Source organism: Syngnathus floridae, chromosome 11 (genome assembly GCF_059516105.1).
Source record: "Syngnathus floridae isolate MCC-2025c chromosome 11, RoL_Sflo_1.0, whole genome shotgun sequence".
Taxonomy (NCBI): Eukaryota; Metazoa; Chordata; class Actinopteri; order Syngnathiformes; family Syngnathidae; genus Syngnathus; species Syngnathus floridae.
Window position 1 is genome coordinate 15738542 of NC_142423.1, and position 14981 is coordinate 15753522.

The following is a 14981-nucleotide window of genomic DNA, read 5'->3' on the forward strand; positions in this document are numbered from 1 at the left end:
ATTTGTTTTGTAGTTGTTGTTTTTTCTCTCGTATGTGGAAGACAGTTGAACCCCAATGACACCTGGGGAAGGGGAAACATCTCAATTTATGTTAATCATCATAGGGACCCTGGGAACCTGACTTTGCAGGGTAACCTCACCTTCAATTGATTTAGCTTATCTGCCAGGAGCATAAAGCCCCAAGGCAACTTAGCTTAGCCCCTAGGATGGTTTCGATATATACAAGTCCCTCCCTCTGACTGTGGCTTTTTTTATTCCCTCAGAAAGCGTGTCAGAAGCAAAGCACTACAATACAATTTGTTTGTCGTTCTGTTGACCTGGTTGTGTTTATCTTGTCCATGTGATTTGCTTGAGCGAGTATATGGTTCGTGTGTGTGTGTGTGTGTGTGTGCGTGTGTGTGTGTAAATCGTGTGTAAGCTAGGTCAACTAGAAAGGCAATCCAACCTGTGCCATTACATTTCAAGTGAACTCCCTAAAGCTTTCAAAAAATAGCCAATAAATAAATAAAATACATCAGGGCCGGTCCAAGGGGCACTTTTTTTGTGGAAACATGCGCATAAAATGCTCATCTGCGGCCATTCAATATACTAAATGCGTAGCTCCCCACCGTTGAAGGACAGATGGAGAAGCAAATCGAGAGCTCCTTTCATGAAACTAGTCGGCTCAAGGTAGGACAACGGAACAGTCGATGAAGGTAGAGGACTATACATTTCCCAGTTGGCTGGGAACGGAAGACCAGCAGCACCTGAAGGAGATCCTGGGCAATGGCTGGAGTCTGCTTGGGTGGTGTAGTGTTTATTTTTAGGAACGGCAGATCCCGGAGGAGGTGTATCAACATGTTTTGAAGGTTGTCTCCACACACAAACCCAAGTTGCCGTAGAGGGCATGCTGCCAGCACGACCGACCGGGTCGATCGAGTACGTTGCTTAAGGCCACTGGAGAAATGTACTAGGTAGTGTACGTACGTATATTTTTGGAAACAATGACTCTTGTGTTTGATGGGCAACTGGTGGCTCACGGCCTGCGTGCGCCTCTCACCCACAGTGCACAAAGCATTTGTTTCAAGGGAGGAGTTAGTTGATCAATGTGTGTTTACATTTGTCCTCAAAAAGATGGAGATATAGTACGTATATATAATCAAAGAGTGGATGAAAGTTGATTTTGTCACAACATACACCAAGTGGTTTCCTGCACTTTGTTGCTTTGCTATTCAGCAGTTTTGTGCCATATTAGAATGGGAAAGTTTATGCACATGCACGTCTTGTAGTTTGCAAATAGGGAGGGTTAGGGTTATTGCGTACAGGACAGCACTTTTTCTAACCTGTCTCTGTCTCAGTGTGTTTTAGCAGGCAGCAGCAGCAGCAGCAGGCAGCAGCAGCAGCAGCAGCGTGCCAGAAGTCGTCAGGAGCGCTGAGGCGGGCCGAAATGATGAGGCGGGCCAGCCATTGGGCCCTGGCTTTCATGTCGTTGCTGCTGTGGCGCCAATCTGGCACAATCGAAGTACCAAATGATCGTAAGTGCGGCGTTAATAAATCACTCGGGGAAAGCTAATGAAGAAAGAAGCGATCAAGAAAGTGTGCGTTATATCCGTTGTTGAGAAGAACGTCTCACCTGCTTTGTGTTTTCTTTCTCTTGGCTCATCGTATGAAAACAACAAACAGGTAAGTTCTCCGTCCCCACCATTTAACAAGACCTTCAAGTTGTAGAATGTCAATATTGTAGAATACTTCAATGTGTGTGTGTGTTTGATACATATATGACGTAAGTAACATCATTTCTACAATGTGCCCACACTTTGTGTCTGTCTCCCTGTCGCTTTACGTTGGACTAACAGCAAAGATCCTGGCGGACCGTAAGTCTTTTGTGTTGAACGTGTCGATTGTCAGTCTTTCCCACCGGTTTGGTGCGCTCGTTCTCTCCGAGCGAGCCCTCCCTGGCAACAACTGTGGAAGCCATGCTTTGAAATGATGGAGGTCATTCAACATGACAATTTGCATCCCGTTTTAATTTGCATGTATGCTTGTTTGTAGCACAACGAACCATGTGGTGAAAGCATTCAGATGCTTGCCAAGACACACCGTACAAATTGCATTCTTTGTGGAGGACTTTAGCCTCTGCTTAAAAAAGGGAAAAGCATTTCTCACTCTTGATCATTTTGCATGTGCGTGTGTGTGTAGCAATTGAAAGCCCCGAAGGGCTCGGCGAGCTGGAAGCAAATGGCTAAAGACGCGTCGGCTCTGTTTAGTGAGAGGGGGTCGTCTTTACTAAAACATTAAATATGTATAGTGGAGTGAACACGGTGGGCTGGCCTGGACATGATTGGCTGTGGCTCTACAAGCCATTTTAGACATCATTTGCTATTTTCTTTATTTTGCTGCTAATTAGGATACCGACTGAACCAGAAAAACAATAAGAACAGTAATGAGACGTTAAATGAAGGGCCATCTCGGGACTTGTTTTCATCCACATTTTTTGGAGCAGATATGCATGTGCATGTGCGTGCGTGCGTGCGTGCCTGTGTGTATAGAAATGCAACCAACCATGCTTCTGCTTCCTCTCTTTGGTCAGTGAAACAGCCCCCTACTATTACCAAGCAGTCAGTAAAGGATTACATTGTTGACCCCAGAGATAACATCATCATCGAGTGCGAAGCCAAGGGCAACCCGGTGCCAACGTAAGGAATGCGCACACACACAAACGCAATGTCTCTTACATCACCAGTGGGACTGGACAATGGCACATTGTCTACTTGGGGTCATTTGGCTGTGCACACACTTGCACATTCATCCGTCCATCATGCCGTCCATCCGTCCATCCGTCCACCCGTCCATCCGTCCACCCGTCCATCCATCCATCGATCCATCCATCCATCCATCCATCCATCCATCCGTCCATCCGTCCGTCCGTCCGTCCGTCCGTCCGTCTGTCTGTCCGTCCGTCCGTCCACCCGTCCGTCCGTCCGTCCATCCATCCATCCATCCATCCATCCCTCCCTCCCTCCCTCCCTCCCTCGGCACAAATTCAATCCCGCCAAGTCGCAATGTGAATTCTTTGATTTGGTGCCTCAGGTTCTCATGGAGAAGGAATGGCAAGTTTTTCAACACTGCAAAAGATCTGCGTGTGACAATGCGCAAACGTTCGGGAACCCTGGAAATCGAATTTCGGAACGGAGGACGGCCGGAAGACTATGAAGGCGAATACCAGTGTTTTGCCACCAATGATCACGGAGTGGCAATGTCCAACAAAATTCTACTTCGGGTCTCGAGTAAGTATAGCGACGCACATTCTATGCATCGGGAAATGTTTTCATTTGATTTCATCAGTACATGAATGCGTAGTACATCTGCAGAAACATCTCAAATATCACCATTGAAATTTTGCAAAAAATGCTGACGACAGTTTTTTGTTGTTGCTGTTGTTTCTTTTTTTTTGCATTTGAACGCACACCCTGGTGATTTTTTTTTTTTTTTTTTTTCAGAGGCACCTCTGTGGCCTAAGGAGGTGCTGGAGCCAGTGGTGGTGAGCGAGGGCTCGTCGCTGGTCCTCCCCTGCAACCCCCCTCCGGGCCTCCCGCCTCCGATCACTTTCTGGATGAGCAGTCGTGAGCAGCATTTCGACATGACAATACGCACCTTCTGCACACGTGTCACCATAGGAGCAAGATGAATGTGTCTTTGCCCTTTTCCACGTTCCAGTGATGACGCCGATCCGACAGGATAAGCGAGTGTCCATGGGTTTGAACGGAGACATGTACTTTTCCAACGTGGTGGCCCAAGACGCTCAGAACGACTACAGCTGCAGCGCTCGCTTCCTCTTTACGCACACCATCCAGCAGAAGAACCCCTTCACTCTCAAAGTTCTTACCAGTGAGTGCATGAACGGAACAACACGCATGCATGGTTCAAGCCGTGCCGTAAAAGAGACCGCCGGCCGTCATGGAAGAGGGCGAGCCCTTTGTCGAAATAACACATTTGTAAAATGGAATGGGTGAACACCCACACTGACCACCGCTATGGATTGCGGGAAGAAATATCAAATGTCAGCCATCTAATCCTAGTCATTTAATAACAGAACGAATGCGAGCGGTAACCATCTCCAGGTGATGACATTATGACATTTATGCTAAGAGCAAAATAAACATAGAGTATTGTGCTTGATTTATATGTACTATATGTGCGCTTGCTTGTTGGTGTGTTTTCAGATGATCCTTATAATGACACCTCTTACAATGACACTGACCCATATGGTGGTGAGTCACAAAGTCTGGACAGTGGAGTCTCCTGTCCAGTTGTAGCGTCAATCCGTAGTCATGTTTAATTCACCTACTGACATCAGTGTCAATTTAACATTCTAACCTTTTTTCAAACCTGTCAAACAAATGTCATCGAAGCAATCCTTTCTTTTGTCTTTCTAATACAGACTAACTCATCCATTTGAGATGTTCATTGATGCAGCTAAATGCTAACGCTTTGATCCGACTAAATCCTGTAGCCATTTTCAAAATGCAATTTTCAATGATTCACATATTGCCTTTGAGGTGGGCGCTTTTTTTTTTTTTTAAAACAACCTATGGATTAAATTTTCCTTGTTTGGGTGTTTTTATGGAGGACATAAATTCTATATTAGTAGTAATAGTTGTCGTGAGCAGCCAGGGCAGTGTGTAGCACGTATTATGCCACATTGTGCGTAAAGGTTCAATGACGTCGTCTACATAATCGTTTTCTTCTTTGTCACGGTATCTTCCGTGGTGGCATTCCCCCCCAAAAAATTCTTTCCTTGTGATCTTCAGATATACTCGATCTATAAAAACTGCTCCCATTGAAATATTGTTGCCTGTGTAAAAAGCAGCAGCAGCAGCAGTAGCCACTTTCCAATTTGCTGGGGAAACCTGGCAGCGACTTGGATCTTTGTCTCTGTCCCTCCCTACTTCCACGTGACTCGTTTCTTAATGTCTGTAGCTTCTGCAAAAGGCCTGCCTGACGTCAACGGGATAGCCGATCACGGTTCCCTTTCATTTTGCAAGGCTTGGCGTGGCAGAGTTGCCGGCTCTAGAAGTTTAAGAAGCACATCCAATGAATGATGTTCTTCATTGTGATGCCACGCTAAAAGAAAAAGAAAAGAAAAAAGGACAAAACCTAGGCCAGGTTTGATTGGCTGTCCTTTTCAGCCTTTTAGTGGCAATCTTTGCCTGCCACCTCTGTTCCCTTGGCAAACGTTAAGGAAGACGGACGGCCTTGTCGTTTCAGCTCGGCTTAATGTCTTCCTGTGTTGGAGCCGTTCACTGGCCGCACTGACCTCAACACACTGGATGGAGAAAGTGACAATCAATGCCTTGCAGAATTGGAATGCAGCCATTCTGAACAAGTTATGGGAATCATAACCTTCCATTGAGTTGCCACTTACAGCGTAGACACTGTGTGTCTTTGAAGCGGTTTACGCTTTGCGTGCCTTTCAACGCCTCCTTTTTCTTCATTTGTAGGCCGTAAAGTTGCTGAGTCCACGCCAACCTTCCTCACGCCGTCGGGGAGCGAGAGCTCCAAAATGGTGCTGAGAGACCAGCAACTGCTGCTGGAGTGTATTGCTGCTGGACTGTGAGCTTGCACGCACGCACGCACAATACTACACACAAGACGCGTTGTTCCCGTGCGTTGACGCGTGCGCGCACGTGTCGACCCGCAGCCCCACGCCGACTATCAAATGGTTTAAGAAGGGCGGCGATCTGCCGGCGCACAAGGTCAAGTTTGAGAATTACAACAAGACCATGAAGATTGTGGCCGTGTCAGAGGAGGACACGGGGGAATACGTCTGCATGGCCACCAATCATTTAGGGGGCGTCCGCCACTCCATTTTTGTTCAAGTGAAAGGTGAGAGCGGCCAGCTGGTAGTATCTGCAAGAGGAACTGCTTGCTGACGTGCCTTTGGGTTCCACAGCGGCTCCTTACTGGCTGGACAAACCGACAAACTTGGTGCTAGCTCCAGAAGCCAATGGCCGCCTGGTGTGTCGGGCCAACGGCAACCCCAAACCCAGCATCCGATGGCTGGTTAACGGCATTCCCATAAACAGTGAGTAGTCTCTGGCTAATTGAAAATATTGCCATCCAATTGACTAATCGTAAGCCGACGCGTATGCGTACGTATGACCTTTGATAACGATGGCTTTCTCTTTGCCCCGCGGTCAGGCTCTTTGCCTGACCCGAGTCGCCAACTCATGGGCGACACCATCATCTTCCGCTCGGTGCAGATGGGAAGCAGCGCGGTCTACCAATGCAACGCCTCCAACCAGCACGGTTACCTTCTGGCAAATGCCTTTGTCAGTGTCATCGGTGAGATTGCCATTTTAAAAGCGGAGGCCTTTGTTTGCCCGCTTTCATTGTTGGAGCGCTTGGCACCGTGAAAAACGTGCCGTGCGTCGTCATGCAGGTGAGCTGATGCTCTTGGTTGGTCTCGGGAGCCTTTGCGCAAACGATGATGTTGAGAGAGACAGACAGACAGACAGACAGAAAGAAAGAATTACAGTGGGTGGGGAAAGATGTACCAACAGTTTCTTTTCTCCAGACAAATGCTTTTTCTTTTGAATGTGCGATTGGATTCGCAACTTGGGGAATCATTTCTCTCTCTAGATATGCGTCCAAGGATACTTGGGCCAAAAAATCAACTCATCAAAGTCATCGAGAACAACCGCACCTTTCTGAACTGCCCCTTTTTCGGCTCCCCTATTCCAGAGTTACGCTGGTAAGCGTGCGGAAAAAGTGCCATTCTGAACCGAATGTCGTGTTCACGTCCGCTAACGTTCACGGCAGGTTTAAGAACGGACAAGGCAGCGGCCTCGACGGCGGACATTACCGCGCTTATATCAACGGCAGCCTGGAGATCCAACGTGCCAGAGCGCAGGACGAGGGCACCTACACCTGCGTGGCCAGCAGCATTCTGGGCATGGCTGAAAACCAGGTCCGCCTGGAGGTCAAAGGTCAGACACAAGACGTGCAAAAGCCATAGGAGCTTGTGCCTTTTGGAGGCATCAAACCAAATGACCGACTGTTCCTTAGAGCCCAGCCGTATCGTCGGGGCCCCTGAACACCAGTCGGCCATCAGGGGGTCCACGGCTCGTTTCGACTGCAAAGTCAAATCTGATCCCAGCCTGGCTGCCACTGTGACTTGGACCAAGGATGACAAGCCCATCCATCTGGGATGGAGGTAAGCGAGCGAGAGAGAAAATGTCGTGGATGACACGTCACTCGTTCTTCAAAGCATAGTCGGTCGTACGGTATTGGATGCATCTCTTGTACTGTCAAGCGGCAATCGGCCACAGGTTGGGAAAATGTTGTATTTAGGTCTTCATTTTCCATCTCGCTTTACGTTCTCCTTTCGATTTTTTTGAACCATTAGGTCCTGAAACTGTTTCATGTTACTATCGTAGCATCATCCGGTATGCTATGTTGTGTGTTATCGCTCGTCTACCAGGCTGAGGAAAGACGAGGAATCGCTGACCGTCCCGAACGTCAACGAGGGCGACGAAGGAACTTACACGTGTACTGTTGAAACCGAGATTGACCGGGACTCGGCCTCGGCTCGTCTCACCGTGTTAGGTACACGCGCCTACTGGACAGCGGACGGCATTTAGCTTCCGTTGCGGACGCGACACTCCAGTAAAAGCTCCACGTGCGGAATAGCTAGAAGACAGACCGACACGCGCGCACGCATGCGCGCACGCATGCACGCACGCAGGGACTTGTATGTTGCATGCATATCATGCATGATGCTACTAATGTTACACACTAATTACATTGTACGTTTCTTTTCACTGCACCTAACCTAGCGGATTAATCGAGAAATGTTGTTGTATTCTAATCCAATTGAAATCCTGCTTTTAAACATTTGACACATTTGCATTGATGGTTGCTCTATAGTCCCATGCGGGATATATTTGCAGGAGATATACTATTAACACACACGCACACGTGTGTTGCTTCAATGGGTGCCTGTTTGGGTCCAATAGTGAAATCCCATTCCTGGCAATCATTTCAAATCAATTCAAAAGTGTCAAATGTGTCTAACGCTATTGACATTTACTGTGCACTTGCATTCTTGATGAGCGATGGGACTCCTTTGCAAACTCTAACCACTCCACCCATTTCCTGGTCCTTGACCTGACAGAAGAAGCCTCCCTCAACCCCTCACTTTCTAGTGCCTTGCCTCCAGGTAACATACAATTGAGGTCTTGTGTTTCTTTTAGCTCATTGCGCATCTGCCTCTCTAATGATTACAAATACTTCAAATGAACTTTTTTTCAACTTCTGGTGTTCCATACTTTTTTCTTTTACTAAGCATGCCCATGTTCAACTCAGTTCCCTCACACAATACAATAGTTGTTAATTGGTGAACTAGTTTGACAGCCATTTGGCTTCTTGTTACAATGCGCACCAACGTTGTTCAAATCAGCTGATATATAGCGTACGTAGTAAATATAGCATACCTGTGTAATGTGCTTTAAGATCTTGTTTCCTTGCAGACCTCCCCGACCCTCCTATGGATCTGGAGCTGTCAGATCCGGCAGCCCGGAGTGTTCGCCTCACCTGGATCCCTGGAAATGACCACAGAAGTCCCGTCACAGGTCACTATGCTACAAACGCGCACGCAAATTAAAAAAACAAAAAACAAAAACAACCCAGAAAAAGGAGGTTTTAAAAGGCAGGAAATGTTTGCACACGCACGGTAGAGTTTTTGGTCCAGTTTGTGGAAGACCGCTGGGAGCCAGGAAGATGGCAGGACCTGGCCACCTACCCCGGGGACCTCAACTCGGTCATTCTGCAGCTGGCTCCCTTTGTCAACTACCAGTTCCGAGTCATTGCCATCAACCAGGTGGGCCGGAGTGCGGCCAGCAGACCCTCACCCAAATACCAAACCAGTAGCGCTGGTGAGTAGCAGCATCCTGATGGCTTCCTTCACCTCTTTACGTACTATGTGTCATTGTTTGACGCCATGATCCTTTGATTTTACATCAAGCTCCTGACGTTATACCCAGAGGCCTCCGAGGCTGGGGCTCACAGAAAGACAACATGGAGATCACTTGGGAGGTAAGCGGTGGGCATTGTGATGGAGGACTAGATACTAGGTACTAGCTTACATTCCTGTCATTTTGTTCAGCCCCTGCTCGATCTGGAGAAGAACGGCCCGAATTTGCACTATGCCGTGTGGTGGAGACGCAAAGATTCCGATGCCGAGTGGAGCAATGTGACCACAACGGGGACCAAACATGTTGTCCACAGCACACAAACCTATGTAGCCTATGAAATGAAAATCCAGGCCAGGAATGATCTTGGAGCAGGACCAGAGTCCAATGTGGTCATTGGCTACTCGGGAGAAGACAGTAAGATAGTTGACGTGGTTGGCTTTCCGTAGACCTGGTGTTTGTTTTTTTTCTAATTGACTTTCTGTTTTCAGGACCCACCGGCGCTCCGACCGAGCTGCGCGTTTCTAAGGTAGACAGCACCAAAGCAAATGTCCACTGGAAGCCCGTCAAGCCGGAGTCGGTCCGAGGAGAATTCAAGGAGTATAGAGTGAGACACTTGCGTGGATCCTTTCTGTCTTTCTTTCTTTCTTTCTTTCTTTCTTTCTTTCTTTCTTTCTTTCTTTCTTTCTTTCTTTCTTTCTTTCTTTCTTTCTTTCTTTCTCTGTGGCAACTTTCTGTGTTCCATCTTCTAGCTGCACTATTGGCGTGAGGCCAGTCACGTGCCCGCTTTGGTGTTTAGCAAGGAGAACAAGACCAAAGGTTTCTACACCACCGTGGCCGAGCCGTCGGGCATCCTCAGCGACCTGGTGCCCTTTTCGCGCTACAAGATGTTTATGGTTGTGGCCAACAATGGTTACCAAGGTCCGCCCAGCAACACGGTTGAATTCAGCACAAAGGAAGGAGGTAACCAATTGAAATGGACACGAAGAGAATGTCTGTCTGTCCGTCTGTCTTTTTACTGTTCCGTAACTGCGGCATCTTTCTGATGATAACTGCTGTCTCGTTTTTGTTGATGCGCAGTGCCCGACGCTCCCAGTTTTTTCAGGATCAAGCGAAGAGGCTTGGATTCCATTCATCTGGAGTGGGACAAACCTCTGGAGCCAAATGGCCTCCTCATTGGATACCAGCTCAAATACCAAACAGGTTGAACACTTTCCTTTTCCTTTTTTTTTTTCTTTCTTGTCAATGTACACTTTGTATTCATCGCACCTTTAAAATCATGTGTCATTTTCATGATGCATACAAAATGTAAAACAAATAGTGGAATATGAATTAAACGGGCAAAATGGACAACAAGGTGACCCAGGTGAACAAAGCCTTGCAAACCACCTTGCGGCGCCGCAAACCACCTTGCTTTGCGGCGCCGCAAACCACCTTGCGGCTATTTGCCCAGTCATGAGCTAGATACATTGGGCTCCACGGCCAAACATTGCCAAGAGCAAAACATTGGCCGATTGAGAAATGGCTTTCCAGAAGCCCTGATGAGCCATAGACACCTGGCGACAGGTGTACTCATTCTTCAGTCTCCAAAAATGTTGCCTCCAAAATACGATGCCATCTGTTTTTCCGCCAGCCAGGCCACTTTCCCGAGTTGTTTTGATTTCTAATTGTACTGGAGCACAGAGCACATTGATTTTCACTTGCTTGTTATTTTTTCCAATGGATTTCTACAATTTGTTTTCTTAGCCAACGGATCGAGAGAGGGTCGACCTCGCGTTGAGACTTTCCTTCCAAACGTGACGGAGTTCACGCTCCGTCTTCCCGATCGCTCCAGCCGCTACAATTTCTACCTGTCGGCGCTCACCCAGGTGGGAGCGGGCGAGGTCTTTGCTGAAGAATCCCCCTTCTTTGGCAACGAAGGTTAGTCTGCTAACCAGCTGCTGCTCTTGAAGAAATGACACCATTCAGTCAAAAGCACTGGTGGAAAGCAGGAAGAAATAGTCTCTTTCTTTTCTTTGGACCAGACCTTCTCTTGCTCCCCTTTCTCTATGATATGTGGCAAAAAGTGCCTTCATACTTGCATAGAACTAACCATTTTGGCTATGATGGAGGGAGCGCTCTGCTGTACAATGACGCCCTCAAAGTCTCATCCGACCTTGACGCATATCACAATCAGAATCGTCTTTATTGGCCCAGTATGTAAAAAAAATAAATAAATGAATAAAAAGCCGTCTTGGCAACCTGTCCGAAAAACAGGAACAAATAGCAATGCCTGGCGGCTGGCTCCCTGCTCAGCGACTTTCATAGATGGGGAAAAAAGACAACGTGAAAAAGGTAAGGGAGATACATAGATGAGGGTTAGGGGGGAAAAGCTCAGTTCGAGCTTTTAAGGCCCTATGGAGAGGGGCGGAGTACGGAAGGCGGACGGACATTCAGTCCCCGTGACGGAATATTCCGTCAGCTCGGCCATCTCGGATCTGTAACAAAAAGATAATATGCACAGATTGATTCTTACAAAGTGCACTTGTGTCTAATCTACGTTAACGGCATGATACGAGTGGTCCTAAAGCGTTTTTGTTGTTGTTGTTGTTTTTCTTTCAAGGAATCCGATGTCATTGATATTTACATTTTTATTGTACATACACACATACTGCCTAATACTATGAAGGGAAATGTGTTCTTTTAAGAAGCGCACCGCTTGTAATTCCAACAAATGGGACTGATTTTCTAGTGGGAGCAAATATTTCTTCTTTTTTCTCTTTCAAACGTCCGTCCCCTCTTCATTGTCCCTTCTTTGTGTTGACAGAAAACTTTACTGATGCTACAGGTCTAGGTAATAGCGAATGAAGAACACGTCTGCCTGTTCCCACCCAGCCAGCACCAGCACCATCCTCCCTCCCTCCCTCCCTCCCTCCCTCCCAACCCTGTCTCACTTTCGAGCTGTTCATCTCAGCACATAGCAGCAGTGCAGTCCACTATCTTTTTTTTCTCTCTCTCTTTCTTTCACAACACGTTCAGTGCTTGAAGTTAAAAGAAAAAAAACAAACACCCAAAAACATGTATTTAACATCATTTGCTGTCGCATCACTTTTCATGCAAATAGTATCATGTGTCCATAAATGAAGTGAAATACAATAACGTATATGCAATTGGCGAGATCCGGTTTGCCAGCAGAAGAAATTAACAGCAAACCTTTGGAGGTGCGAGTCCGATGCTTGCAAATGATCAAATAAGTCACTAGTTATGACATTGCAAGAATTAATATGAGACTTGGACTGCGCTGCTGTTGATGTTGTATCTCGAATGTCTCTCAGGCTCTGCCTTCTGATTTGCCCTTCCTTTCTCTTTGCTGATGTTCTTTGCCATCAGGGATTGAAAAGCCCATTCCTATTTGTACACAACTTTGAGGCTTCATTGCTGCGATTGGTATTCCGTATACTGGATTTGTTTGCGACTAGTTTGCAAGTGATCCCTGATGGTACACTCTTAGCGCACAAGCTTGCAGTATTGCTACGGCCGCATCTCTTTTGACACGGTTGGTTACTAAACATAATATACATAATCATACATAACAGGCATGTCGCTAATGCGAGTGTGCTCGGAATGGAAAGAATGGTCACATAGTACGTATTGGAATCTCAGCGGTGGACGTGACTGTCTCTCACTGGCTTGATCTTTTTGGTTCTTCCATCCTTCTCCATCACGTCAATTCACGTCATCCGTGGGACATTTGAGCAAACTGACTGCTTTGCATCTGCTCCCAAACACGACAACGTCTTCATTGCTTTTGAGCATGCTTGGAAAAGATGATGATGATGATGATGATGATACAAGCATGCACGTAAAAGACAGCTTTGCTTTGGGAGCATCAGTCAGAAAGCTTTGGTGGCTGGAGATGAGCTTAACGTCAAGGTACAGTATGAGTGAACGTGATGAACGCTTTGAGCGCAAGAATTGAGGACACTCGCTTGACCAGAATTGGATTTCAAAAGTCTACACGCGCCTGTTCAAATATTTCTTTTTGTATATAGTCAGTCAATAGACAAACGTTTTGACAGAGCAGCATTATGGCCACTTGCTCAATATCATCATCCGACATTGCGTTATCTATGTGTCAATCTATGTTCACAAGAGCCAACAATAACTGGCATCTCAAAGTGAACATTTGTATGGTTGTAAATGCACAATTCTTGTGAACAAGTGGTCATGGGCTTGAGAATGTTTCGGCTTCAAATATTGCAGCATAATAATGTCATATCTGTGTTTGTCCACTAGGGGGTAGTGGTACCTGATTGTCCGTACTAAATTAAGCGCCCTTACCCCAAAGTAGTTTTGCTTTGCTTTTCTACTTTTGTCAAAGTGAAATGTTGCATGTTATGTTGTGCGTCTTTAACTGTGTTCTTTCCCTGCTCCTTCTTCCCTTGTAGTTGAGCTTACGGATGCCTCTTTGGCTTCAGCGTTCACTCTTACTCCTCCTCCCACTCCTACAACAATTAGTAGCGCACCTCCTACTCTTCCAATGTCTACAACGATAGAGGCCACTACTAGTGCTACTGCTACTACCAGCATTGAGGCAGACCCTACCACACTACCGTCTGTGCTGGTCATCAACAAGAATATTGATAAGAATGTGTTGGGTACATTTGACGTTTTCTTTTCTTTCTTCTACTTGGCCTTCGCAAACAGTGGAACCTCTCAAGTTGAACATTGTGGGGAGATGGACTACTTTGAAGAGGTTTTCCCAAAAGGGCTTTGACTTGAAAGGTTCCACTGTCAATGCTGTGTGTGAAGTGAATTGAAAAGAATGAATGGAAACCTCCCCAATGTGTCACTGATCTTTTTCCCCACTCCAAACTCGGGAGTAAACATTGCGATCGGTTTGATGGGTTGAAAATTCCTCTGCAATTTGATGACATTCGGGTGAATTTTCAATCCATGAAATCAGGATTTACTCCGAGATTGGAGTGGTCCTGTTATAGAAAAGTGTGTAGCGGTGCCACCGCGCATAGGACTGAATAGCCCACACACACACACACACACACACACACACAGCCAAAGGGAGCTTTTGGATGTGTGCCACCACTGACCTTTGACCCTTTACCTCAGACACCCATTACGCAGTGGCCCACGGGCGAGAGATCTGGAATGTGACGGTGGAGCATAACAGTAACTACGCTAACGTCAGCTGGAGACACAACTTCCCGGCCGGCAGCAGCGAGTTTGTGCTAGAGTTCACACTGGACAGTAAGAATCCAGATCCAGCCCACTTGATCCACTTCAAAGCTTGAATTGACTTTGCGCAGCTTGATAAGAGTCAGATGGTTGCCAAAACTCGGCATCATTTAGCCCCACTTGTTTGTCGTTGCTCATACTTCAAAGATGAGACGTCATCTTCCTGATGTTTGGGAAAAAGAAAAAAAAAGATGGCGGCCTCTGCATGCCTTTCTATTTTCGACTCTCCATCTTTGGCTTTCATCATGTTGTGCAGTGAGATGGCCCATTTTTCCTTCCCTCATTTGCTTTTTGGGAAATCCCAAATTTTGCACGTTTTGCTCTTTGTCAGGAAGACTGTTGCTATTGGATAGCCTTGCATGTACGTACATACACATGGCTGTAAGATCAAAAATGAAAGGAGGCTTGTCGTTGCTTTGTACCAATTGGACAATCTTCTATGGAGCATGGAAGAAGAGCGAGCGAGTGAGCGAGCGCATGTATTTTTCATGTCCATCGGCCACGGCTTGAATTCTTAATGCTGTTAGATTGTGAGGAGGAGGAGGAGCACAAGGAAGAGTGGTTGGTTGTGGGGGGTGGCCAACCGATCTAATGGACTTGCCCGGCCCAGCCCAGCCCACCCCAGCCATCATTCACCACGCGTCAAGGTGCGAGCTAAAAGTAGGGAGTGGCCCTTTTTGTCTGCCCTTTCTGGCCATTCTCTTCATCTTGATGTGTGTCTGAGCGGGTGGGGGGGTCGGCTTGCTAAATTCTGTATCTTGAGTTTGTTTTGGAGACATGGTATATCACTTGAGCATT

General features: G+C 46.8%; 1 protein-coding gene across 2 annotated transcripts in view; it reads left to right on the forward strand.

The window, feature by feature from the left end:
* nfasca (neurofascin homolog (chicken) a) overlaps positions 1 to 14981 on the forward strand; it is a 40293-nt gene that overhangs the window by 15299 nt on the left and 10013 nt on the right. The window contains exons 3-29 of one of the 2 annotated variants that reach the window (XM_088390407.1): positions 1338 to 1514; positions 1836 to 1853; positions 2570 to 2675; positions 3070 to 3266; positions 3480 to 3602; positions 3697 to 3867; positions 4203 to 4250; positions 5481 to 5592; positions 5681 to 5865; positions 5933 to 6064; positions 6181 to 6324; positions 6622 to 6733; positions 6802 to 6968; positions 7048 to 7195; positions 7463 to 7587; positions 8156 to 8200; positions 8511 to 8612; positions 8718 to 8915; positions 9005 to 9075; positions 9146 to 9368; positions 9443 to 9558; positions 9704 to 9914; positions 10032 to 10154; positions 10698 to 10871; positions 11758 to 11784; positions 13379 to 13588; positions 14058 to 14195. In XM_088390407.1, coding sequence (XP_088246533.1) covers positions 1427 to 1514; positions 1836 to 1853; positions 2570 to 2675; positions 3070 to 3266; positions 3480 to 3602; positions 3697 to 3867; positions 4203 to 4250; positions 5481 to 5592; positions 5681 to 5865; positions 5933 to 6064; positions 6181 to 6324; positions 6622 to 6733; positions 6802 to 6968; positions 7048 to 7195; positions 7463 to 7587; positions 8156 to 8200; positions 8511 to 8612; positions 8718 to 8915; positions 9005 to 9075; positions 9146 to 9368; positions 9443 to 9558; positions 9704 to 9914; positions 10032 to 10154; positions 10698 to 10871; positions 11758 to 11784; positions 13379 to 13588; positions 14058 to 14195 — 3514 coding nt within the window. In that variant the 5' untranslated portion in view covers positions 1338 to 1426. The remainder of the gene's footprint in view (positions 1 to 1337; positions 1515 to 1835; positions 1854 to 2569; positions 2676 to 3069; positions 3267 to 3479; positions 3603 to 3696; positions 3868 to 4202; positions 4251 to 5480; positions 5593 to 5680; positions 5866 to 5932; positions 6065 to 6180; positions 6325 to 6621; positions 6734 to 6801; positions 6969 to 7047; positions 7196 to 7462; positions 7588 to 8155; positions 8201 to 8510; positions 8613 to 8717; positions 8916 to 9004; positions 9076 to 9145; positions 9369 to 9442; positions 9559 to 9703; positions 9915 to 10031; positions 10155 to 10697; positions 10872 to 11757; positions 11785 to 13378; positions 13589 to 14057; positions 14196 to 14981) is intronic. The other variant, XM_088390408.1, reaches the window with a different exon arrangement.